The sequence below is a fragment of the Gigantopelta aegis genome, chromosome 10, assembly GCF_016097555.1.
Source record: "Gigantopelta aegis isolate Gae_Host chromosome 10, Gae_host_genome, whole genome shotgun sequence".
Taxonomy (NCBI): domain Eukaryota; kingdom Metazoa; phylum Mollusca; class Gastropoda; order Neomphalida; family Peltospiridae; genus Gigantopelta; species Gigantopelta aegis.
Genome location: NC_054708.1, coordinates 27,350,292 through 27,376,078, shown reverse-complemented (window position 1 = coordinate 27,376,078; position 25,787 = coordinate 27,350,292). Strand labels below are relative to the sequence as shown.

Genomic DNA, 25,787 nt, shown 5'->3' with positions numbered 1-25,787 from the left:
TGATTATCTAGAAGCTTAATGAATACTATCCACCCCTGAAAAAGACAAGCCACTCATGCAGAAATAAGCACCAATGCCTAGAGGTTAATAATAATTTTTTACACCTAGCAGTTGAAAAAGAAAATTCAACTGCTAAAATTACCAAAAAATTCTTCTATTTAGCTGAGGCTGATTTCATGATTTTGTTATATTTTAATTTTATAATGCTCTAAAATATATCTGAGGACCGGATTTTCCACACAATGACCCAAACCCACAGTCACCATGTGCTGTACTATTTCCAGCTGGCTATATATTTCTTTCTTAGCAGGCGGCCATGTATCTTTTTGCCTATCTTTTTATTATTAATGAACAAATATTTCCTGATTACCTACCAAGGTTTTATCATGTATGTTTTACACTCCAATAATCAGCATCAATCCACACCATTCTCTAAAGTTCACAATCTGAATGTAAAGCTGCAGTGTCTGGAATATTTTTATTTAAATATTTAGAATAGATGATCCAGTTCTGTTTGGTACATAAAAGGTCCACCACGTCACTATAGTTTCGCAATGCTCGCTTATCTACATTATCTCGGTCAACTGCAAACGCAATGGTCAGCTTGTTTTTCTTCAATTAGCGGGACGCCAGTAGAATTGGGAATGTACGTGATTTGCGCAGGCGCTGAGCTTCTCACTTGATTTTGAACAAATTTAACTTTCTTGATTGAGGGATCATCTCATATCTCCAAAATATATTTATATCCATAGAGGTATGGTACAATACCTTTCCACGGGTCGATGGGGGGATTTGCCTTGAAATTTTGACAGTGGCCAGCAGTTGGTAAAAGCGTTACGTGTAAGGTAGTGTTAATAATTACGTAATGCTGTAGGGGTAGAAGAGGGCGGTGTGTTCGATATACGTAACATTTATGAAAGTAAAAAGTTTGTTTTGTTTAACCACACCACTAGAGCACATTGATTTATTAATCATCGGCTATTGGATGTCAAACATATGGTCATTTTGACACAGTCGTAGAGATGAAATCTGCTACATTTTTCCATTAGTAGAAAGTGATCTTTTATATGCACCATCCGACAGACAGGATAGCACATACCACGGCCTTTGATATACCAGTCGTGGTGTATTGGCTAGAGTGAGAAATAGACCCAATAGGCCCACCGACGGGGATCGACCCTAGACCGACCGTGCTTCAAGCAAACGTTTTAACACTGGGCTACGTCCAGCCCTTAACATTTATGAAGACTATATGTTATTTCTATTCATTACTTAGACCTAAAAAAGCGTGTGGTTTTTTTAAATGCGCAGTCGGTCTAGGATCGATTCCCATCGGCGGGCTTATCCCAGCCAGTGCGCCATGACTGGTATATAAAAGGCCATGGTATGTCATATCCTGTCTGTGGGATGGTACATATAAATGATCCCTTGCTAAAAAAAAAAAAAAAAAAAAAAAAATTCAAATGTAGCGGGTTTCCAAGGTGCGTATGCAGGCATTTCAGCGGGGTTGAGGGTTGTTGAGCGAAGTTTATATGGGGCCATGCATATATATTTTTTTTTTATCTTGGGCAGGTACGGGTTTCAATCCCCAATACCCTCCCCCTGCACATGCACCCGTTTCCTCTTAGATTATATGTCAAAATTACCAAATGTTTGACATCCCAATAGCAGATGATTAGGCCTATTAAATCAATATGCTCGAACACTGATGTTGTTAAACAAAACAAACTAATTTTACCCTTTCCAAACGAAATAATATTTATTTGAATTTGTCAATTTTAACACACGTAAAATAAAAAAAAGTGAAAACGGTCTTTGTCTACTTTAGTATATTTTATTAAAAATATGTACATGATCAATGTGTTATACAAACTAAACTTTGAAAGTTAATTTTTTGAGACTGAAACTGACAGCAGGCTGTTGTTTGTGATTTGCCGAGCAATGGCGACACAGGTGACGAATCAAGCGTATACTTTTGACGTTCTCCATTCATAGCGAACACAAAAAAAGAAGAAAAAAAAGTGCATTTGAGCTTGTATTTCATATCTGTGCATGATATTATTATATGGTAACCAGACACTGTAACTGTAAATATTCCTTTAGTTTATTATATACAGATAATAATGAAATATATTTTGATAACAATATGTATAGCACTTCTTCTCTCATGCACACAATTTCATAATGCAAAATAGATATTTTAATTTGAATTACTTGTTTAAAATCTAACTTAGCTTAATTAGATATTTTTTAAATCAAACTGAAAAATTTCATTTTCTTTTTGGTAAAATAACGCTAAAATTTCAAAAATCAAAGCTTCGGGTGTCGAGTCAATTTTTTAAAAATAAAACCCTGCCTACTAACTAGTAGTACTATGTACAGGGTATTGTTGTTTTATCAAATATATGTAGACATATTAAAATGTGGAAGGACTTTCCTTTGGCAGTGTTACTAACCCTATTTATTATAAGTATTTATAATGTTCTTTATACGTGACAGTGCCAAAGGAAAGTCCTACCGACAGTTATAATCGCTCTCAAATTGATACGAAAATACTATATTGGCGAAAACATAAGGAAGCATGACAAAATAGTTATAGCTTATGGTCAGCTAACATTATTTTGCCTAAAATCAACTGATATCTCAGAACGAATACACGCATGTTAATGGATATAAGTCATACATACTACGTGTAAATATTTCTCCTTTTTTAAAATTCTTAGCCGAAAATGTAGGCGTTTCTTAAATAAAAGTAATGTTTTAACTGATGTCCAAGTTTGGTCCGCTTCTAAATTAATATACGTATAAAACCAGTTACGCTAGTAAATGCATTTTTGCAAATATAAAGGAGGAAGAAACTGCTGTTCATTTGCTAGTAAGTTTATTTTTAGTCTGTTTGTTTACCGCAGTTACGAAAGCTTTATTGGCTATTGATTTATCTATTTTACAATTTATGGCTCACGCATTTAATATTCAGTTTAATTATTGAAATCAGAAATCTGAAATGGGTCTCCATCCAAGCAAAACCTCAGTCACTGAGTCAGTCAGAAAACAATTTTATTCAATATGGAAATAAATAATATTGTGTAAAACGAATTAAGATTAGGTTTTATGAAGAATGAAATTATTTTAGACCTTCAGCAAGAAAAAGCTACCAGGCATGTTCATTACAGTCATCTGATGCATTTAACAATGTTTACTGTTTAATAAGTCCAAAACACACTGGGTCTGGGTCTGGTGAGTATGGTACTAGTCCAAAATGAAATGCATTGAATCGAAATGTGACAAAACACCCGCGTCTGTGCTAGCATCAACTGCAAATCTGGCAACAAACATCATAGAACATGCGTTATATTTTCACACTGACAGCTGCACAATCGTGACAATGTTTGAGCCTTATTTAAAAAAAAAAACTTGTATTTATAAACAACAGGAAAAATATATATTAAGCAAAGTGGAATAATCGTAATTATTGATGTTTATAGAAGAAAATATATCCAAAGATATGAACACAGTCAATTATATCAATATTGATAACACATAACAGTTACAGATCCAGACATCAAAATACACCAAATGTGACGGGATTCAGTCGATTCGTCCACTGAGGAACTCGAGACGATTCGTTCCCTACAAAAAATAAGTTCCGGACGATTCGTCCACTGGGTTTTTATTTCCCCAGTACATTTCGTCCACGGACTAAATAATGTGTACTAAATGTACGTGGGGGCTAAATAAATTATTAGATATATTTTACCCCGTATTTTTTTTTGCTGTGTCATAAACTTACAAAGGTGAAAATAAATTATATTGCATTAGATTACTATTGGTAGATGTTTTTGTAACAATTAATGCTCTGCAGACATAATTCTTTGGCGTTTCTATTTATTCAGTTATTGTTTCTATAATGTACACCTTTCACACTACATGTCGTAGGATGTTTTTAGTACAATATGCCCAGTAAAGATAATCTTTAGCCCTTCCCTTTCACCTTGTTTGGTTTCTGATTGCTTTATCAATTAAGTGTACAGGTGTCCTCTATTGTGATATTGTGAAGTAATTAGCTTAAGCTTGTTTCACCAAGTTGGATCCAGTAGCATCTAAAACAACATTTAATTAAATTGGAATTGAAGACAACAAGTTTTTATTTTATTTCGAGGTTATTAGGCATATGGGGATAACATGTGATGAGGGAGGGTACAGTGGATAGAATTTACGCCATTGAAGGAGAACATGACATGGTAATAAAGTCTTCCGACGCGGAAGCTTTTATTACCTATTTACCCCATCATGACATGTGAGATAATGTACGAGCGAGTAGACGAATCGTCTGCATAATGAATACAAACAGATAATAAAAACTGGATATTAATGTTAAATTCTAACTCTATTTTACTTTTTTGGTTATAGTATACCACAAAATAATGTTAAGAAACGATTACAATGTCAAAGAAATAACTATTAATATGTTTGAAAAAAATGCAGTCATCAAGTGGACGAATTGTCCGAGGTGAGTGGACGAATTGTCTGAGGTGAGTGGACGAATTGTCCAGTGGACGAATCTGTAGTCCTCAGAGGAAACCTGCTACATTTTTCCATTAGGTCAGGTCAAGTCATAGGGTTTAACGTGTACAATTAGAGCAAGCTGTTGTAGTGCATGCCTGTCATAGGCACACGTTCTTGCATGACCAAGCCCTTGCATCCAAGACAGAATAGTTAAGTTGGGGAGGGGAAGGCCAGATTTTTGCTTACAACTTGTGCAAGACGCTCATGTAGTTGTTAGTGAAGACCCTGTGCAGTACCTCATGGATCATCACATTGGTGGCACCGTTTCGGATGTACATGTAGGTGTGTTGGTATTGGCCCTTATGATTGATTGTAATCATCACATGGCCTAGAAGCTGCCAGTTAGCCCGCTCTGGATAAAGCTGCCTCGCTGTTTGTCATAGTGGTGCAGGAATGTCTTTCTAGATGCCTTGTTTGGCAGCAAGTCATAGGTGGGTTTGGTAACAATCAGGTGTTGTTTACTGGTTGGCCCTATCTGTTCAAACCAGCACCACTTCGTTGGCTTTGCTATACATGACAGAGAGCTTCTGTCGGCAACTCTGGTGACGACCGTCATTGGTTCGTTCCCCGTGGCCCTTAAAAAGGCTGATTGTGGAGGTTGAACTGACTTGGGTGAAGAGAGGTCCAAGCTGGCTGGCGGGTCTATCTTGATATAATGAGGTAACACCGGCCTGCGTGGAGGTGGGGCGCCGCTGTTAGAGTAGTCGATGGTTTTGGTCCCCCCATTGCTGCCTCTGGTGCTCTCTGCCTTCTCTTCCTCTTCACCTGGTCATCATCGGTTGTATTGTCCTGTATACGAGCATTCGTGACGTAGGCTTTATCCCCAGTGTAGGACACCCAGAATTCAGCCAACTCACCTTGAGAATTCTGACTTCTTGATTGTTAATTAAGTCAGGCTCAGAGTCTCAGTGATGCGTGTAAGCCATCTTCTGCTCTTGCGATTCAGGTTGGGAGTGTTTTGTGGGGGGTTTTCCCATTAGCAGCAAGGGATCTTTTATATGCACTTTCCAACAGAGATGAAAGCAAATACCACAGCCTTTGACCATTTGTGGTACACTGGTTGTAACGAGAAATAACCCAATCAGTTGAATGGATCCACTGAGGTAGTTCGATCATGCGAAACAAGCACCTCAGGTGAGCACTCAACCGATTGAGCTAAATCTCGCCCCCTTTAAAATGTAGTGTCAAACAATGATGTTTGAAACAACAAAAAATTGCTATAAATGTTTCTGATATCAAAATCCAATGTCATGGGTCAAGGTTTGAGCTGTAAACCCCACCAAAACCTGTTGAAATTGCCTCAGTGCAACAAATCTTAAATACATACGGTCTTCATTTTACTATGCTTTTTTTTTCTTGCTTTTTTTTGTAACAGATTTATCTTTAGTATATGAGTTTTTAATTATTGTTTTTACATTAGTTTTTATGTATCTCACAATGTGACATCACTGTTAAAGGCTGTTAAAGGTAGGGTCAACTCCAACAAGAGCCTTATGTGTTGGAAAGATGCATACCCGGACCACCAACACATACTGACACTTTAGCAAATGAAAAACGCGTAATTTTAGAGTTAATAAAAAAACATGATTATTCCTGCTAACTGGGGGCAGCCATTTTGTTTCGTTTTTGTGACGTCTGGTGGGATAGCTTGGGGCGAAGTGACGTCAGCTCTTGACCATCTCCTGTATGTACAGTGTAAACAAAAGCAGTAATTTTCGACAAGGCGCTTCTCTTTGATCAACCTGACTTGTAAAACAGCATAAATGACGTAATAATATAATAAACTATTTAACTAACTATATTTCAAGTTGCATTAACGGAACAAAATGGGGTTATAGTATTTTTCTCTGTTTAATAATCCAAAGGAAAAATGTACACTATTAGGCCTATTGATATGCTACGTTGGAGCAAAAACGACAACCCACAATACCCAAGTGATAATTTTCTTTTCTTTGGGACTACGTAATTGGTCAGTTCTGTGGTTGTAGATGGAAAAGTCTACTTAATCAATAGTTTTACAGAACTATTTGCAGTAATAAACCATGTCCATTACAATTTTAGGGGCGACAGGTAATATTCCACAATACCGGTATGTATTTTTGTGTCTAGACAGCGTCAATTAATTGGCTCGTCTGGTTACCAATCAAATACACACCTGCCAATCAGGAATCACAGGTAGAAGCAACTAACAGCATAGACCAATTGACTAAGAAAACACTGTGTATCATTTCAGTACGTAGGTTAATGCATGGGAAAAACATTGTTAATTGTTTCGACTTGTTGTGTAGCCACTTTGACAATGGTATTTTATTTTGTATTGAAAAATAATATATATATAGTGCTGGATATGCTTACTGTTGGCTTACTGGGATGTGTATTATTACAGAACATTGCAATGTATGACTATTTATCATCCCGCAAAAACCAGGTAGATTGTGTTTCTCTAGTTCTAAGGCTCATTCCTGACGTGACGCGTTAAGTATTACGTAACCACCAGCTCGCCAGAGGGTGTACTCACTGAGATGGTACAAAATGGCTGCGCTCATTATATATAATAGTCGTCACATTTAACCGTTTTATTAATTAACTATACGATTATACGTGTTGATATTAAGCAATAATGTGCATTATATATCGTTGACTATGCATACCAGGCCAAATGCCTTAATTGTCCTCTCCTTTAAAATATAATAACAATTTTTTGTTGTTTTTAGACAGTCTTTAAAACATCAACATTGAATTTCAGCCTCAAAATGTCCACATCCCTCCTTATAAGCACATGTGTTTTAAATTTCACAGTACTTATTTATTATTTTCGTTTGACATTAAAAAGAACCAAATGAAATGTGGTGCTGTAAAATGTTATTTTAACCCATGAAAAGGTCTATACATAATAGTGAACAAAATCTTTGTAGTGCACTACATGCAGTCAGTCATGATGTTATCATGAATATTGCAATGCTAATTTGCTACCGTACAATGATAGCTCAGTTTACAGCTGTTGCCATGATTTTATATATTTTACATTAATATCCTTTCGGTTTGAGCTGAATTTGACAAGCTAGTACATGCAGTTCAGCTATTCTAACATGTTTAATTTTATGTTAACAGACACTATTTTAATATTACAAGGCTCGAATTTAAGAATTTGTCTCCCACACAGCAATTTAAAAACAAAATGAAATGGCTCACCATTGGCATTTTAAAGCCTGCCCACAGCAATGTTTTTTAATTACTTTTGCAGCAAATAAATAACACTGACAGGTTATTTTACTGTATGTACTAATATTATATGCTGGGCTTGGCAAATAATGTACATCAGGCGTAAACATTTTGCCATCATTGAGGAACATTAAGGTCAGCACTTTTGTGTCATGATGCTCCTGACCTACGGCAATTTATATCTCAACGATCACAATTGCCGTTGGTGCTGTCGTTAAGTTCAAGCCCTGTATTAAGTTTGTGTAACTCTAATATCTACATAAAAATAGGGCTAGTAACAGTTTTCAAATTCAGTATAATTTGTAAATTCTTCTATGTTATATATGTAGCTGCTTCAAATACACAGTAGCTAAGAAATTTTCCAATGACGGCCAGAAAACATGACATGTACATGTATATATAATCAAATATTGTGCTTACGCAGTTTTTGTTTAAAGAAAAATGGGTTTGTTTTTGAGATGGAGGTGGGGCTGATTTTTTCGATAGTTCCCAGCCTGTGAAAGTGTTTTTGTGTTTTGTCAATAATTTTAATATTTTGGGAATAAGAATAGTGTTCTATTTTTATGTACAGTTTGTAAAAACAATAGTCAAGATACTGTAGATCTTGAAATTAATGCATCCCTAAATTAATACAAGTGACTATGGGCAGACTAAAATTTGACATGCAATTAATTTCTAATAACACACGTCTGTGTACATTTCGGTTAAATCAGAATTACAGGCGTTTTCAATGAGATCAACTCAATAATATGTCAGTGTCCACATCAATTTACCTGTTTAGTCCCTAGTGTTTTTAATGAGATCAAAGCGTATTTTTGCATCAATCATTTGCCTAACGTGTACCGGTATATATATTCTTTAAAAAAAGTAGGGGAACTCTAATAAGAATTTACAATGCCAAAATTGTAAGGTATATTGGCTGTGGAGAATGGTTATATGATAATAGTGAATTAATTGGGCAAACATTACAACCGGTAGTTCAGTATTACAGTAGACTTTATGACCACTAAAGATCTTTTTATCAGTAAATCCCAAATTCAAACAATAAAAATGACTAAAAACAAAACAATAACAACTGTATGATCAACAGAATGAAAAGAAATTGACAGAAATAATGTTCACAGTGATTAATCGAAATTGTCAAAATCGAGAATGACAGTGTGCACGTGCAAACTATGGAATGTGTTTTGGTGTGTTGATAAACGGACCTGAACGTTCTTTACTAGGATGTCTGTGGTCAAAACGTATTTTTGGTCTAATAGTTGATATTAACATTAATAGTTCAGGTTCCCCATCTTTTTTTTTGAAGAGTATAGTTACCTAAATCTGGCTAAACATTAGCATACATATACCATTACAACTGTTACTTCCTGAGGTATTCCGACAAAGTTGCAGCAAAATGAACAGTGGACTAGTCTACCTCAGGATTAGCATGCCAAAACCCATTCATACACATATAATCGTGTCTGCTTTTGCTGAATTATTGGACAGTTAGTCTGTCTTGTCTATGATGAATTGTACTACAGTTGTTTTATAAATGTATTCGAATTTTAATAATTTTTTATTTTAATAGCATGTGACACAAAACATAGAAATAAATGTGTCATGTTATTAATGCGAATAACACAAACTCACATTTTTTGCATTAATATTATGATCGCATTAATTTCAGGATCTACAGTATTTATATTTATTAATAAAACTGCAATACTTGTCCATAAAGACATAGTGAAGAATGGCATGTTTCGTGGCTCTAGAATGAACTTTAACCTCAGACCACAAAATCCTGTCAAATAAACACCAAAACCAAAAATCATTTTTGTTTTCATCTATCAATGTTTTACTTTTATATTTTAATTGACAGAAACACAATTTCTTTTTTTTTTTCCCACGGTAAATATTAATTTTAATACAACTGAAAATTGGTTCCAGTTCTTGGAAGTTGTTTTTTGGGGTGTATAAAAAGCTAACAATAAATCCCTTACTTGTCATCAACTTGCAAAGTTTTCTGTATTTTTGCACAATGTCATTTTCATCTCCAGCTTGAATCAAAGGCTATATGGTGCATGCATGTATCTGATATAACATACTTGTACCAGCATCTGCAATGTTCAAAATTAATTTTGTGATTGTAGCAGCAAGATTAAAAATTAATTTTGTGGAATGGGAAGAAATCTCTGCTTCTACCATTTTAGTTTATAAACTGAAAAGCAATTATAGAGCCCTTACTCTGATAGCGACTTTACTCTCGATTTGTGTAAATTTAAACCACTTGGGTTGGGTTTCTTTCTTTTTATTAGGATACATGTACATGTATCTAATTTAATACTGGTTATCATAATGTCAACATAGTTAACACTAATTTCTTAATCTAAATAGTTGTACAATGCTTAAAGATAGAAAGCAAACGCTGTTAACGGAAAATATATTGTGTACATATATGTACTTTGAATGGCAATTAATTGGCTCTTGCTTCGTCAATTCCGAGTTTTGATGTGGGAAAATGTATGTTTATAAAAGGTGCATACGTGTACATATACATGACACTGTGTATAATACTATAAACGGCAAAAGCAGATTGTTTTTCTCTCGTGACAACATTATTTAAAAATCCATTAAATGCTTGTTTATATTGATTGATTGACTTTTTTAATTTTAATTTTAATTTTAATTTTAATTTTAATTTCAGTGCATATAATCTTGTGTGATTAGTGGTGCCATATTAGTCTACTTTTTCTGATTCCTGTGATCTGTTATCTGTGAGCAATGGAGATGCATGACATAGGAAGTGGTAGTGCCCCTCCTGAACCCACGGACCCACCACAGAGGAGCAGTGCATGGAATCGACTTCAGAAGAGGTTGAAGCGGAAGGGTGTGGTCGAGGTTGACATTGATCACCATCGTTATCAGATGCTGCAATGTATGAGGAAAGGCATACAGCAGGTGCTCCTCACTCATCCAGAGTTGGGGCCACGGGTAAGGCTTAAAAATCTATTTCTAAAGTACTGTTAAAACACACTATCCTGAGTTGGGGCCAAGGGTAAGGCTTAAACATCTATTTCTAAAGTACTGTTAAAACGGACTATCTTTAGTTTGTAGCTAAAACACAGCAAGGTTTCTGCCAGGGGGTAAAATGGGTATGGCGTCATACCCATCTGTTTTGCAGATATTGCTTTTTTTAACTTAAAGGAATGGACAATTAAGGCATTTGGCCTGGTATGCATATTCAACGATATATAATGCACATTATTGCATGAGTATAATCGTATAGTTAATTAATAAAATGGTTAATTGTGACGGCTATTATATATAACGGGCGCAGCCATTTTGTACCATCCCAGTGAGTACACCCTCTGGCAAGCTGGTGGTTACGTAATACCTAACATGTCATGTCAGGAATTAGTCTTCGAACTGAAGAAACAAAACATACCTGATTTTTGCAGATGCATTGCAATGTTTTGTAATAATATCCATCCTAGTAAGCCAGCTTCAAGTATATATTATTTTTCAATACAAAATAAACCACCATTGTCAATGTGTTGAAATAACTATTATGTTTTGTACATAAATTAACCCACGTACTGAAATAATAATCAGAGTGTTCTCTTGGTTAATTGGTCTTTTCTTTCCATGGCCTATATCTGTGGTTCCTGATTGGCAGGTGTATATTTAGACAGTCCCCAGACACTGTGTCTAGACACACTAAAAAGACGCGTCTCGTTTATTAAGATCACAGGGTATTGTGTGATACCGCGCGGACACCCCTCAAATCGTAATGAACATTATCAGCCGTCCTGCTTTATTACTGTAACTAATTCTGTAAAACCCTTGATTAAGTAGACTTTCCAATCTAAAATCACAAAACTGACCAATTACGTAGTCCCAAAGAAAAGAAAATTATCACTTGGGTATCGTGAGTGAGTTGTTTTTGCTCGAACGTACCATACCAATAGGCCTAATAATATGCATATTTTCTTTGGATTTTTTAAAAGAGAAAAATACTGTAACTCCATTTCGTTCTATTGATGCAAATTGAAATATATTTAGTTAAATAGTTTATTATACTATCAAGTCATTTATGTTGTTTTACAAGTCAGGTTGATGAAAGCGAATCGCCTTGTCGTAAATTAGAGCGTTTGTTTACACTGTGCATAGAGGAGTTTGACGGAGCTAACGTCATTTTGCTCCAAGCTATACCACCGGACGTCACAAAAACAAAACAAAATGGCTGCCCACAGTTAGCAGGAATAATCATGGGTTTTTAATAATTCTAAAATTGCGCGTTTTTTATTTCTTAAAGTGTCAGTATGTGTTGGTGGTCCGGGTATGCATCTTTCCTACACATCTTGTTTGAGATTACTCTCCCTTTAACCTTTTGACAAAATTAATCACTCAGTCAGCCTGGGTTCGATCCCCGTCAGTGGGCCCATTGGGCTATTTCTCGCTCCAGCCTGTGCACCACGACTGGTATATCAAAGGCCGTGGTATGTGTTATCCTGTCTGTGGGATGGTGCATATAAAAGATCCCTTGCTGCTAATCGAAAAGAGTAGCCCATGAACTGGCGACAGCGGGTTTCCTCTCTCAATATCTGTGTGGTCCTTAATCATATGTCCGACGCCATATAACCGTAAATAAAATGTGTTGAGTGCGTTGTTAAATAAAAACATTTCCTTCTTCTTAAATTAATGACTCTTATTATTACTGTATGATTTTCTTAACCCTAACCCTAAACCTAACCCATTTTCTTTCTGGGAGACAGCAGGTGCATGCTGCAAACACATTGTAAATACTGTAGATCATGAAATTAACGTGTCCCTAAATTAATGCGAGTGACGGTGAGTAGACTAAAATGCGAAATGAAATTAATGCGAGTGGCCTCCCTTTGAAATATTACCTTCCTAGCAACACATGTCTGTATACTTTTTGGTTCAATCCAAGTCACAGTTATCTTCAATGAGATCAACTTACAAACATATCTGTGTACACATCAGTTAACCTGTTTAGTCCTTAGTGTTTTTTGTGAGATCAACGCCAAGCATATTTTGCAGTGTTCATTTACGTAACAGGTATGGTTACATAAATATGGTTAAACATTAGCATATATGTACCATTACAACTGTATCTTATTAAGAATGTAGATATATTTCAAAGTCATGACAAAAGAACAATTCACCCAACTAAGTTGCAGTGAACTTGAACAGTGAAATCAAAGAAATGGTCGACTTCAGTATTAGCGTGCTAAAACCCATTCACACACGATGTATCATGTCGGCTTTTGATAGGATGGCCAAAGACCCTGTAATCATCACACGTGGCTGGCATCTTGTTAGATTATTGTACAATAGTATGTCTCGTCTGCAATGAATTGTGCTCCAGTTGTTTTATAAATGTATTAGAATTTTAATCTTTGTTTTAAAAGTGTGACACATACATGTAGCTTGCTGGACTAAAGTAGTGTCGGAAATAGAATAAAAATTATTTTCGTCAATTATTTCTTTCATATTAAACTGACAAGTAAATATTTTGTAAATACCTATTTAATGATACTGTACCTAATTTAGCATTTACTTGTTTGGGCTCTCATTGATGTACAAGGTGGTGTTTACTCTTGAAATTAAAATAAAGATGTCAGTAAACAGGAGATTTATGACCTTTATTGGAACAGACTATAACACATTTTGATCGATATGTGTCAATTTCATTTACCCTGAAACAAACTTTTAATTTAAAACTGCAAGATAACTGATTATTTTGAATTGCAGCATAAATTATTAATTTTGACCAGCATATTTAATAAATATAAATTCAATATACATACAGTAGAAATTTACACAACCTTTTAACCACTTAAAGGTAGGGTCAACTCAAACAAGAGCCTTATGTGTTGGAAAGATGCATACCCGGACCACCAACACATACTGATACTTTAGCAAGACCAGACCGGTCGACCAATTTACAGCCCGGAGCCCGAAAGTAACCCGGAGACAAAACCAAACTCGGATACTTTAGCAAATGAAAATCGTGTAATTTTAGAGTTAATAAAAAAACATGATTATTCCTGCTAACTGGGGTCAGCGTTTTTGTGACGTCCGGTGGGATAGCTTGGGGCGAAGTGACATCAGCTCCTGACCATCTCCTGTATGTACAGTGTAAACAAAAGCAGTAATTTTCGACACGGCGCTTCTCTTTGATCAGCCTGACTTGTAAAACAGCATAAATGACGTAATAATATATTAAACTATTTAACTAAATATATTTCAAGTTGCATTAACGGAACAAAATGGGGTTATAGTATTTTTACATCATGCTGAGGTGTATCTTTGTGCCAAATATGTACAATGTACACCTCGGCATTCGCAACCGAGTACTGTATTTGTCTCCGGGTAACGTTCGGGCTCCGGGCTGTAAATAGGCTGACACCAAAGTACTATGCAGTGTTGGTGTCCAATCTTTTCTTTTGCGATAAAATACACGCGTCTTTCTTCGGATACAATCCTTTGGAAAACCATAAAAAGACAATCCCGATCGTTTAAAGTGTTTATTTTTACACCCAAAGGCCGCGCAGTACGGCACTGTTGGACTGAAAAGATCGTAAGCCCCTTACTCCTCTGTTAAATAATACAAAGGAAAGCGTTTTTGTGACGTCCGGTGGGATAGCTTGGGGCGAAGTGACGTCAGCTCCTGACCATCTCCTGTATGTACAGTGTAAACAAAAGCAGTAATTTTCGACACGGCGCTTCTCTTTGAATATATTAAACTATTTAACTAAATAATTTCAGTTGCATTAACGGAACAAAATGGGGTTATAGTAGTTTTTCTCTGTTAAATAATACACTATTAGGCCTATTGATATGCTACGTTGGAGCAAAAACGACAACCCACGATACCCAAGTGATAATAATTTTCTTTTCTTTGGGACTACGTAATTGGTCAGTTCTGGATTTTAGATGGAAAAGTCTACTTAATCAATAGTTTTACAGAACTATTTACAGTAATAAACCATGTCCATTACAATTTTAGGGGCGACAGGTAATATTCCACAATACCAGTATGTATTTTTGTGTCTAGACAGCGTCAATTAATTGGCTCGTCTGGTTACCAATCAAATACACACCTGCCAATCAGGAATCACAGGTAAAAGCAACTAACAGCATAGACCAATTAACTAAGAAAACACTCCGTGTATCATTTCAGTACGTAGGTTAATGCATGGGCAAAACATTGTTAATTGTTTCGACTTGTTGTATAGCCACTTTGACAATGGTATTTTATTTTGTATTGAAAAATAATATATACAGTGCTGGATATACTTATTGCTGGCTTACTGGGATGTGTATTATTACAGAACATTGCAATGTATGACTATTTATCATCCCACAAAAACCAGGTAGATTGTGTTTCTCTAGTTCAAAGGCTCATTCCTGACGTTACGCGTTAAGTATTACGTAACCACCAGCTCGCCAGAGGGCATACTCACTGAGATGGTACAAAATGGCTGCACCCGTTATATATAATTGCCGTCACATTTAACCATTTTATTAATTAACTATACGATTATACGTGTTGATATTAAGCAATAATGTGCATTATATATCGTTGAATATATGTCCTCTCCTTTAAGAACAAAAGAAAAAGAAATATCTGTATTTCTAATTATATTTGTTGTACTATAATAGTAATACAAATTGTCATTTAGTCATAGATTTATGTTTACATGCAAAACTAAGCTTAAGATGTTTTGTGAAATTGGACCCAGGGCTTTAGATCTCATTAATTTGGGTGCAACAGATTTTTTTTATCTGTCATGAGCACAGCAAAGTCTTTTCAACACAGTGATGTTATTACCAGTATATGTTACTGAAGAGTTGTGGATATTCAGAAATACATTTCCAGGTATTTTAATTTTATTAAAGTTGAACACTTCAGTGGTTTTTGAGGTGAAATATTTTGAGGGGAGCATGTTTGTACTTAAATTTTAGCATGTTATTTTGGACATACCTATTTTAAGCACCAGCTATATCGCTTTGACTTTGGTGCGGTCTAAAACAGTGTTATTTGTAACATACATGTAATAATTTTAAAAAAATGGTTTTGCTAAATGTGATAGAAGCAGGTTTCTTCTCTTTCACAGGAGACAAGTTTTTGCATAGCATTACCATATGGTATCTAGACAACAAATAGCTGTAGTGCAGGGCTTCTAGTGATAGTCAATGTTGGGCTAGTAAATAACTACTATTGCCATGCCTGATGGCTAGTGAAATTGTTTGGTCAAATGTTGCAGTTATGTCTATTTTGTAAATATGAATAACCTGCCCCCACCCCAATCCCCCAATGTTAGTCTTTTTAAGCTGTATCTCCCTGTTTAGGTGACATACCTGATTATTACTGTTATTTATTTTTAAAAAATTCAACTTAACGAGAAGTAGGGCTAGTGAATTTTTAATCGTGGCTAATAAATTAAAAAAATCACTGATCCCATGGCTAGTGGATTTTATAAAAATTCTAGAAGCCCTGTTCTGAGGTATTAATAAACAAATATTCGCTTCCTCTCAACTCCAGTGTCCTTGTTGTTTTGACAGTGATTTATGGATATACATCACTTGGTATGGTTTTAAAATCAATTTACTCATTGATCTCATTCTTTTTAGAATTTAATTAAGTTTTTTTTAAATTTTAAATTCTCTTCAGGAAAATCTTCAGACAGAAGACTATCAACATGTATTGGAGGTGCAGGTCATTACACCTGATAACACGGTATGTATATTTCAGGGATGTCATGATATGTAGTAGTTGGAAACCAGCGGGGGTTTTCACTATTTTTAACACCATAGGTTAGCAGCTAAGAGATCATTCTATATACTCTGCAGAGTAAGAGAGACTTTATTAGACAATTAGTAGTGGCAGGCAAATTGCTTACATATTATTTCAAAGACATGTTTAAAATATAATTACAAATACATGTATGTACATAGGCATGTTTAAAGATTTTTGTTTTGTTTTAATCTGTATTCAGGAGTTTGTGTTTGCCAGTTATGCCAGCTCTGTGTTTGCTGCAATACGTCGTGCTATTGATGTTAAGGAAGACCAGTATTTAGCATCGGTTGCTCCAGAACAGTTGCCCTATCTGGAGTTTGTGAGCAACTCAAAAAGTGGTCAAGATTTCTTTCTGAGGTATGCCAGTCAGTCAGCCAGTCAGTCAGTGATATGTGCTTTATGGTTTCCTTCATTTCTTAAATCTCTATTTGTCCTTTCTTGCCTCCACCCATTTATCCTTCGAAGAAACGAAATAACAAAATGCAGCTAGCATTTATATCTCTTGTACCATCGATTGTATCTTTACTATCTTTCCAGTGATGTCTGTCCATCCATCCATCCATCCATCCATCCATCCAACCAATCAATCATCCATCCTTCCTTCCTTCCATCCATCCATCCATCCATTCAGCCAGCCACCATCAACCAATCATCCATCCATCTATCCATCCTTCAATTTATCCACTCAGTCAGCCACCAACCAACCATCCATCCATCCTACCATCCTTCCATCTATCCATTCAGCCAGCCACCACCAACCAATCAAACTATCCGTCAATCCACCCACCAATCCAATCATTTATCCATCCTTTCATCAATATATTCAGCCAGCCAGCCATTCATCCATCCACCTATTCTTTCATCCATTGACCCATCTATCCATCCATCCATCCATTCAACCATCCATTCATTCATCCATCCATCCATTCATTCATTCATTCATTCATTCATCCATCCATCCATTTATCCATTCACTCACACAACCTTCCACCCGTCCATCCATCCATCCATCCATTCAACTATCCACCATCCATCCAATCATCCATCCAATCATCCATCCATCCATCCATCCATCCACTTACCCATCCATCCATCTATCCATCCATTTATTCATTCATTCTGCTAACCATTTCATCATCCATCCATATTTTTATGCCAGCAGCATCCTTCTGTCTATCTGTCCAACTCACAATATAATTTTTCTCATTCATCCTTGCTATAACACCTATTTATAAAACCAATTTTAAAAACAAACTAGCCATCATGCCATGCCATCAACCTATCTGTCGGTCCAAACATTCATCTAATGCATCCATCCATTATCTGGATATTTTACAAAGTTAATTTTGCTACTTAATAGCTATTTGTACCCTTGCTATAAACCAGTGTTTAATTTTGTCTTTCCATTCATCCTTCCATCAACCCATCTGTTGGTCTAAATATTCACCTAATGCATCCATCCATTATCTGGATATTCTACTACGTTAATTTTGCTACTTAATAACTAGTTGTACCCATGCTATAAACCAGTGTTTAATTTTGTCTTTCCATCCATCCATCCTTCCATCCGTCTGTTAATGGATTGTTATCAGTCCAATCACACAATATGACTTCTTTCAGCAATGACCAGCAGTATTTGTTCAAAACTGACAGGAAATATTGTGTGGATTTCTTCCTGGCTAACATTGGGTGAGTAGTTAAATTCTATGTAAAACATGTTTATTACAAACGTATCTGTTCAAAATGATTAGTAATTTGGTAAATGTGATACGATAATCTGTAGCCAAATTCTATTTTTTATTTAGCCAAACTGCAAAAAATGGTATGTCTAAAAATGACACAATTTTTAAGGTAGTTTTTTTGGTGAATTAGAAATGAAATTTGCTAAATTCAAATTTAATTTATATTAGCAGCTTAACTCCTATTTAAATTGCATTTTATTACAATCAGGAGTCAGTAATTGGTGTGAATGTTAAAATACATGAGTTCAATAGCTTGAACAGTTTTATGGGGTTTTTTTTATATTGCCATTGTTTTATATGTTATGCTGAAAAGATTTGTCTGCAACTTTAAACACTTCACAGTTTTGGCTATGTTGGCATAAAAAAGAAAAGAAAAAAGAAAAAAAACCAAATACAAGTAAAACTGATAATAATGAAGAAGTAGCTTTTACAAAATTAGATCATAACAATTTTTATTACCCCAGCGTTAACTGGTGTAATAAATAGAATAACAAACTTGGTACCAGTTATTATAAAATTTATGTCCCTCGTGAAATAATGTTCATTTGTCTATCGCTAAAGATTGTGACAGCTTAAGTGAAACTTATTTCACTCGGGACATAAATTTTATAATAATGATAACTGGTGCCTTGTTTATTATCCTCTATAGCTGTGTCAACTAGATAAAATAAACAGATTTTGTTTGTATTAGTTATTCTTACATATTCTTGTAATAATTCCTCAGTGAAATTCTTTTCTTTTTGGCAGTGATTATCTGCATCATTTTCTGACCTATCCACACTCTTTGATTGTGAAATTCCTTGGATTATATTCCATCACTATGCCAGGAGAAAGCAAGGTATTTACATCATTAGTTTGTGTAAACTATTATGTCACAGTAGTCACATAGTTTAATCAGTGGATTATTGATCCCTTTTCGTAAATGTATATTTTTTAGTGTGGAAGACTTGCCACAAAAGGGTAAAATAAAATCAAGTATAAACAGCATGCAATCTGATACTCATAAATCTGAGCTGTATATTGGGATGCTGTTTTGAATAGTATACTTTAAAAATACCTCATTTGGAATTGGTTTATTACCACTAATTACATAATACCCAAAATTCTTTCACAAATTATATTTCTGCCCCCATGCTTTTAAAACTTTAATTTCAAATCTCTAATGACGTCATATGCATACAATTTGTATGGTGTTGCCATGTCATTAAAGTTAAAGTTTGTTTTGTTTGTTTTGTTTAACAGCACCACTAGAGCACATTGATTTATTAATCATCGGCTATTGGATGTCAAACATTTGGTAATTTTGATATTGTGTCAGTGAGGAAACACTACATTTTTCCATTCAGGTCAGGTCATAGGGTTTTACGTGCATATTCAGAACAAGCTGTTGTAGCGCACGCCTGTCATGGGCAGAAGAGCCGGCCTTGGCCAGCTCTTCTGTCCATGACAGGATTTTTTTTCCATTAGTAGCAAGGGATCTTTTATATGCACCATCCCACAGACAGGATAGCACATACCACAATCTTTGATATACCAGTTGTGGTGCACTGGCTAGAATGAGAAACAGACCAATGGGTCCACCGACGGGGATTGATCCTAGACACTGTTGTGTATGGTAACTTTTTTTTACATGCCCATGTCCAAGATAGGTTCAGGCACGCCTGATTCGGATCCGATCTCTAACATCGCCAGGGACTGGTTCCGGGACAGGAGGGCTAGACTCTATTGGAGTCTTGAGTCTAGACTCTAAATTTGGGATTCAATTTCATGTATATAATATATATGATATCTATACACAGGGTTTCTGCCAGAGGGTAACACAGGTATGGTGCCATACCCACATTTTTTGTAGATTTTGGGTTTTTTAAATTAACGGTTTGACAAAATTAATTACTCTTATCATTACTGTATGCTTTTCTTAACCCTAACCGTAAACTTAACCCGTTTTCTTTCTGGGGGAGGCCCTCCATACCCACTGTTGACTGTAGTTGCATTCAATTTCATAGCACCATACCCGAAAATTTCTTTCTGGCAGAAACACTGATACTTTGACATGTACTAGATCACTATACACACATGTAAGTATACTATTATATTGTTAGTAATAATGTTTTGTTAGACCAAACATCTACTGTTAACTGTTATTTTATATGTCATGCAGAAATACTTCCTGGTGATGCAGAGCATATTTTACCCAAGCCATCGGTTAGAAGATCGGTTTGACATCAAAGGAGCTTTAGCTGGAAGATACCAACGAGTCAGTAAATATTGCATTTGTATTTTATTCAAATATAAAATACACCCATAGTATTGATACAGTCAGAACAGAGACATGGATAAATACCAAAGTATTAGTGTGTCTATAAAGAGTTTTCAGGCACCAATGCAGCGGAGAGTTTTGGGGTGTTTGTTTTTGCAATATATTTTCCAGGGGAGTATGACTTGACCCTCCTATAAACTGCGGTCGACACAGTCTAGACACCCCCTGCTAAATGTCCTGCACACATGCACCTCGTTTTAATCATAAAAATAATAGAAATTTTAAACTTGATAACCGTAGATTATTTGAGTCATGTTCAGGTCACCAAGCACTTGTGATAATATTACATTCATCTAACGTGAGGTGCAAAATCGTCTTGAAGAAGCCACAGGTCTGGCGGGGTTTTTTAACCTGTATATGTGTTACCAAACTATGTTTATTCTGATGTCTTGTGATGCATGCTGTTTCTGGCTAAGAACCCATTCTGGTCAGGTCAGGTCAAAGGGCTTAACGTGCATATTCAGAGCAAGCTGTTGTAATGCATGCCTGTCATGGGCGCAGGTGTTGACTTAGGCCGGCTCCTCCAGCCAGGACAGGAAAGGGTTTGAGGTGGGTGGGAGGAGGGACCGCCTGAGCTGGCAAGTGCAAGAGAGCACCAGCAGCCCGACCGGGGTCGGTAGCAGGCGAGGGCATTTGTGGTGTTATTAAATTTTGAATGTGAAATTCCATGTCTCATGTCATGTTCTTAAATATAGTTTACTTGCATGTGTATACATATAATTATGATTTGTACAGGTTTACATTTTGATTGTTTTTTTATGACTCAATAAATATAATTTCAAAATGAATATTGTTTACAATAGTTATATAATTTTTTTCTTTCTATTTTTTCTTAACAGCCCAATCCACCTGGCTGTAATGTAGTGACAGTATTGAAAGATCAGAATTTTTTGGAAGAAACAATTGATATTGGTAAGTAAGGTCTTGTCCTGAATGTATTTCTGTTTTAGCAAGTTTGATCAAAGTTAGATAATTAGCTTTATAGTTATTACAAAGAGGCAGGGTTTCCACCAGAGTGTACGAAGGGTGAAATTACATACTCTAAAATCTTGGAAATTAATGGATAAATTGTTTTAATTTTAGATAGATTACAGTAAGGGAACTGCAGTTTAAAATTTGTCCAAGTTCAATTTCAAAAGATTTCAGACCATATGGTACCTATAATCCATGCCACAGAGAACACCTTTTTTTTCATACTATGGAATTCATTAGAAGTTATTTCTGAGCCAATTGATTTGTAAATTATACACAAAAATAGGCGATGTTTTTTTTTTGGGGGGGGGGGTTTCAAAACACTTTTACTTTTCTTCTTACGTCAAACCAAACTGAAATTATTTACGAAAAAAACATTTTTATAGAATGATGGGATGGACTATAATAGGGTCACTTATAATCTGTTTTATTTTGCCAAATTATTTTCTGGCAGAAAGCCTGAGAGGTTAAAGTAACTAAAATATCAATAGTCCAGTACAAAAGGTTTTAGCTTGTCTGTGTAAAATTTTGCATTTGACTGTTTTAATTACTGAGAAGGTTAGCCCTGGTCAGTTCTGTTTAAATAAGCAGTTTAATAGTTCCTCTGTTTTACTTTAACTATGGGTTGCCAGTTCATACCAAGGATTTATCCAGGCATTCTGTGGGTCCGAACATACATGTAGGCTCCTTCCCAAAAGAAAGTCTTATTAAAAATTCCCAATTTCTATGCTAAAAATGTACAATATATATATTTCTTTATGTCTGTTCTAATAAATTAAAAGGGACATTCCTGACTTTGCCGCATTGTAAGATGTTTCTGACTAATAAAATATTTCTACGATTAAACTTACATATTAAATATATTTTCTTGTTTAGAATATCAGTGTCTGTATATTCATTGTTTCTGGTCGTCTTAATATTTGTAAGAAGTGCAAACTAGATTTTGTCTTCAAATAATTTTGTATGTACGAAAAGATTATATTTTAGGAAATAAAATGGAATTTAACCTAGTACAAATATTAGAATGATTAGAAACCCGTGTAATAAACAGACACTAATATTTTATGCAGAAAAATATATTTGATATGTAATTACATTCGTTAAAAAGTCTCTGTTAGTCAATAACATCTTAAAATTGCAGCAAACTCAGGAATGTCCCTTTAATATATCAGTGGTGTACTGCATCATTCGGTGGCTGAAGACATGCTCCATGTATGATTTACTCGCTCTGATTTCCCCAGTCCCATCAGACATCGGATATTTGGTAAATCAAACTTGCTTAGGTATAAATATTCCACAATTACAGTCCAAATTCAAAAATATCACATTACCAAAAGTATAACATCACAGATTATTCCCGTGGACCCTTCAAATATTCCTTTCTTTTCCTTGACTCAGGCTCCCAGCGCGACTGGTTCATCACACAACTTAAGGCTGACACAGAGTTTCTTAGAGGTCTGTCGGTCCAGGACTACAGTTTACTGGTGGGAAGACAGAAACTTCACTCAGATGAGATGAAGGAAACACTGCCGAACCTAGTGAAGAGACTTGCAAAGTAAGCAGCATTTAGGTTTGATATTTAACCTTTCGACTACTGGATTAATTTTTGACAAAAACCACGTGGAATGGGTACAAGTTTATAATATTTACTCACATATACTCACTTAAATGTTTTATAAATACATAAAATAAAGTTCATACTTGAATCGGTAAGTATTATTTTTGTGGATTGTTTTCAATTTTTTATGATATTTTAGATCTGATAATATTAATTAAAATTAGGCAAAACATTGAAAAAGTGTCATTTACTTACAGGCATTTGTGGCCAGCGGTCCAGTATTTATGTCCATTATTCCCGATAATGGTGGTTTTCTGACTAGAATTTTTTTTTAAAGGTCCACGCTTATGGCACATTATTAATACACAGTATATAAAACAAATACATAAACATTACAGTATTAAAAATGAAAAACAAAAATACATCTTAGAGGTCTTAATTTTCCACACTATCCCAAGCCCATGATGTCGTGTTTTTAGCAGGCCATATGTGGTTTTTCAGCAGAACATAATTCTTTGGACCTGCTATTTTTATACGCCCGTCTATGATGGGTCGTATTAGGGCATGGCGTTGTCCGTCCGTCTGTCTGTTACCTATTTGTTGTCCGGACTATATCTTGCATACAGGACCATCAAACCTCACATGTAGGAACAACTTGGGACGGCGGTGTGTCGTGTACTATTACTAGGTCATCGTGACCTACTTTTCACAGTCTACTGCACATGACAGTAAATCCTTGTCCGGATCATATCTTGCATACCGATGCATACAGGACCATCAAACCTCACATGTAGGAACAACTTAGGATGGTGGTGTGTCACATACAATTGCCAGATCACTGTAATACAAATAAAGCAAAAGTGGAAATTACCAGCTGTATTACTGTACTGCATGGGGCACTAGCCAAAGCTTCTGTTAGGGCTAGTGGAAATTACCAGCTGTATTACTGTAATACATGGGGCACTAGCCAAAGCTGCTGTTAGGGCTAGTGGAAATTACCAGCTGTATTACTGTACTGCATTGGGCACTAGCCAAAGCTTCTGTTAGGGCTAGTGGAAATTACCAGCTGTATTACTATAATACATGGGGCACTAGCCAAAGCTTCTGTTAGGGCTAGTGGAAATTACCAGCTGTATTACTATAATACATGGGGCACTAGCCGAAGCTTCTGTTAGGGCTAGTAATTTTCTCAAAAACAATTCCCTTCTTTAGAACTCTCTCCTGACTATGGGTCAAAACAACCACGTTAGACTCCAAACTGCTTTAGTTTAAAAATATGATGAGGTGTTGTTAAACAAACCTTTTTGTGTTTTCCTTTCCTATATTTGTTGTTTAAACAAAAGTCTTTTAACAGTATTTTTATAACCATCATGACACACAGATGACAGGAAAGACTACACATGTACTTGTTTCTTTCTTTGCACTATTGATGAAGGCTATATGACATCCCTGATTTATCTTCTTTTTTTTTTCTTCTAAATATCCACAGATCTCTCCCAAATACATCTTCTCCAACCTTGTCACCTGAAAACTCCAACATTACATTAGCAACTAAAGAGTCTTCTGACATCAGCCCCATTCACAGCAAATTCACCGAGATGAATACCATCCCCCTGGATGACGACATCCCCCCCATGGAGCAGGTGGACTCCTCCAAGAACCACAATGCCTCCCTTCTGTTCCCACATTCCCTCACCAACAGCTCATACCTCGACACCATCATGGGCTCATCCAACAGGCGGCTGCTGCCAAACTGCAAGAACGCTCTGCACATCATTGACGGACCGGAAAAGCGCTATTTTCTCGGAATCATCGATTTTTTCACTCTGTACGAGTATCGACAGATTGCTGGCCGCATGTATAAGAATGTCAGATATGGGTGTGGAGACCATTCGACGGTGCCACCAGGAGAATATGCAGACCGATTTCTTAAATTTATCATTGAAAGAGTGAAATAGGTTTCTTTCTTTGTTTTTTTTCTTTTGTTATTGTATGTTGTACACTATATTGTGCCATAATATATCTGCAGAATAGATCCGATGTTGTATTTTAAATTCTTGAATGCTGAAATGTCTTTACTGAGATAATGAAGGGGTTTTTTCTTCTTCTTTTTTTCACATTCTTCTGCTGGAATAGAATATTCTGATGGATGTTAAGCAAAATATCGAATCCAGACTGATTTGTAGGTTTTATTATTTAATTAAGGATTGTCTGTTATTTCTTTTACTTTAATCAGGGTATGAATAAAACAAATCATCCGCAAACTGTGAATTGGCGAAGCTGTTCTTACATAAGTTTGCGGATGATTTTTTTGTTCATATCCAGATGAACGTAAAAGAAATAACAGACAATACTTATAATTAAATTTGAATCATACAGGCTAATAATAACACTAAAACGTCATAATTTATTTGGAATTATTTTTTTATCCATAAACTATATAACGCTCAATAAGACAATTTGCCCATATAAAATGACGTCTTCAGATATGACAATCCCTGACAAAGTAATTTTTACGTTCATCAAAAAATTAACAAACTCCTGTTGCAACATCTGGACCAATGGGATGACGTTACGTTGTAATGAATGTAA

At 35.6% G+C, this 25,787-nt stretch overlaps 1 protein-coding gene across 1 annotated transcript; it reads left to right on the top strand.

The window, feature by feature from the left end:
- The first annotated feature begins 2,829 nt into the window (after positions 1–2,829).
- LOC121382540 (phosphatidylinositol 4-phosphate 5-kinase-like protein 1) lies at positions 2,830–25,435 on the top strand. Its single transcript, XM_041511997.1, has 10 exons — positions 2,830–2,875; positions 10,478–10,764; positions 16,478–16,543; positions 16,803–16,960; positions 18,224–18,292; positions 19,093–19,183; positions 20,507–20,602; positions 21,505–21,577; positions 23,036–23,192; positions 24,685–25,435. The coding sequence occupies exons 2-10, from the start codon at positions 10,555–10,557 to the stop codon at positions 25,151–25,153; spliced, it is 1,389 nt and encodes a 462-aa protein (XP_041367931.1). The 5' UTR covers positions 2,830–2,875; positions 10,478–10,554; the 3' UTR covers positions 25,154–25,435.
- Positions 25,436–25,787: the final 352 nt, after the last annotated feature.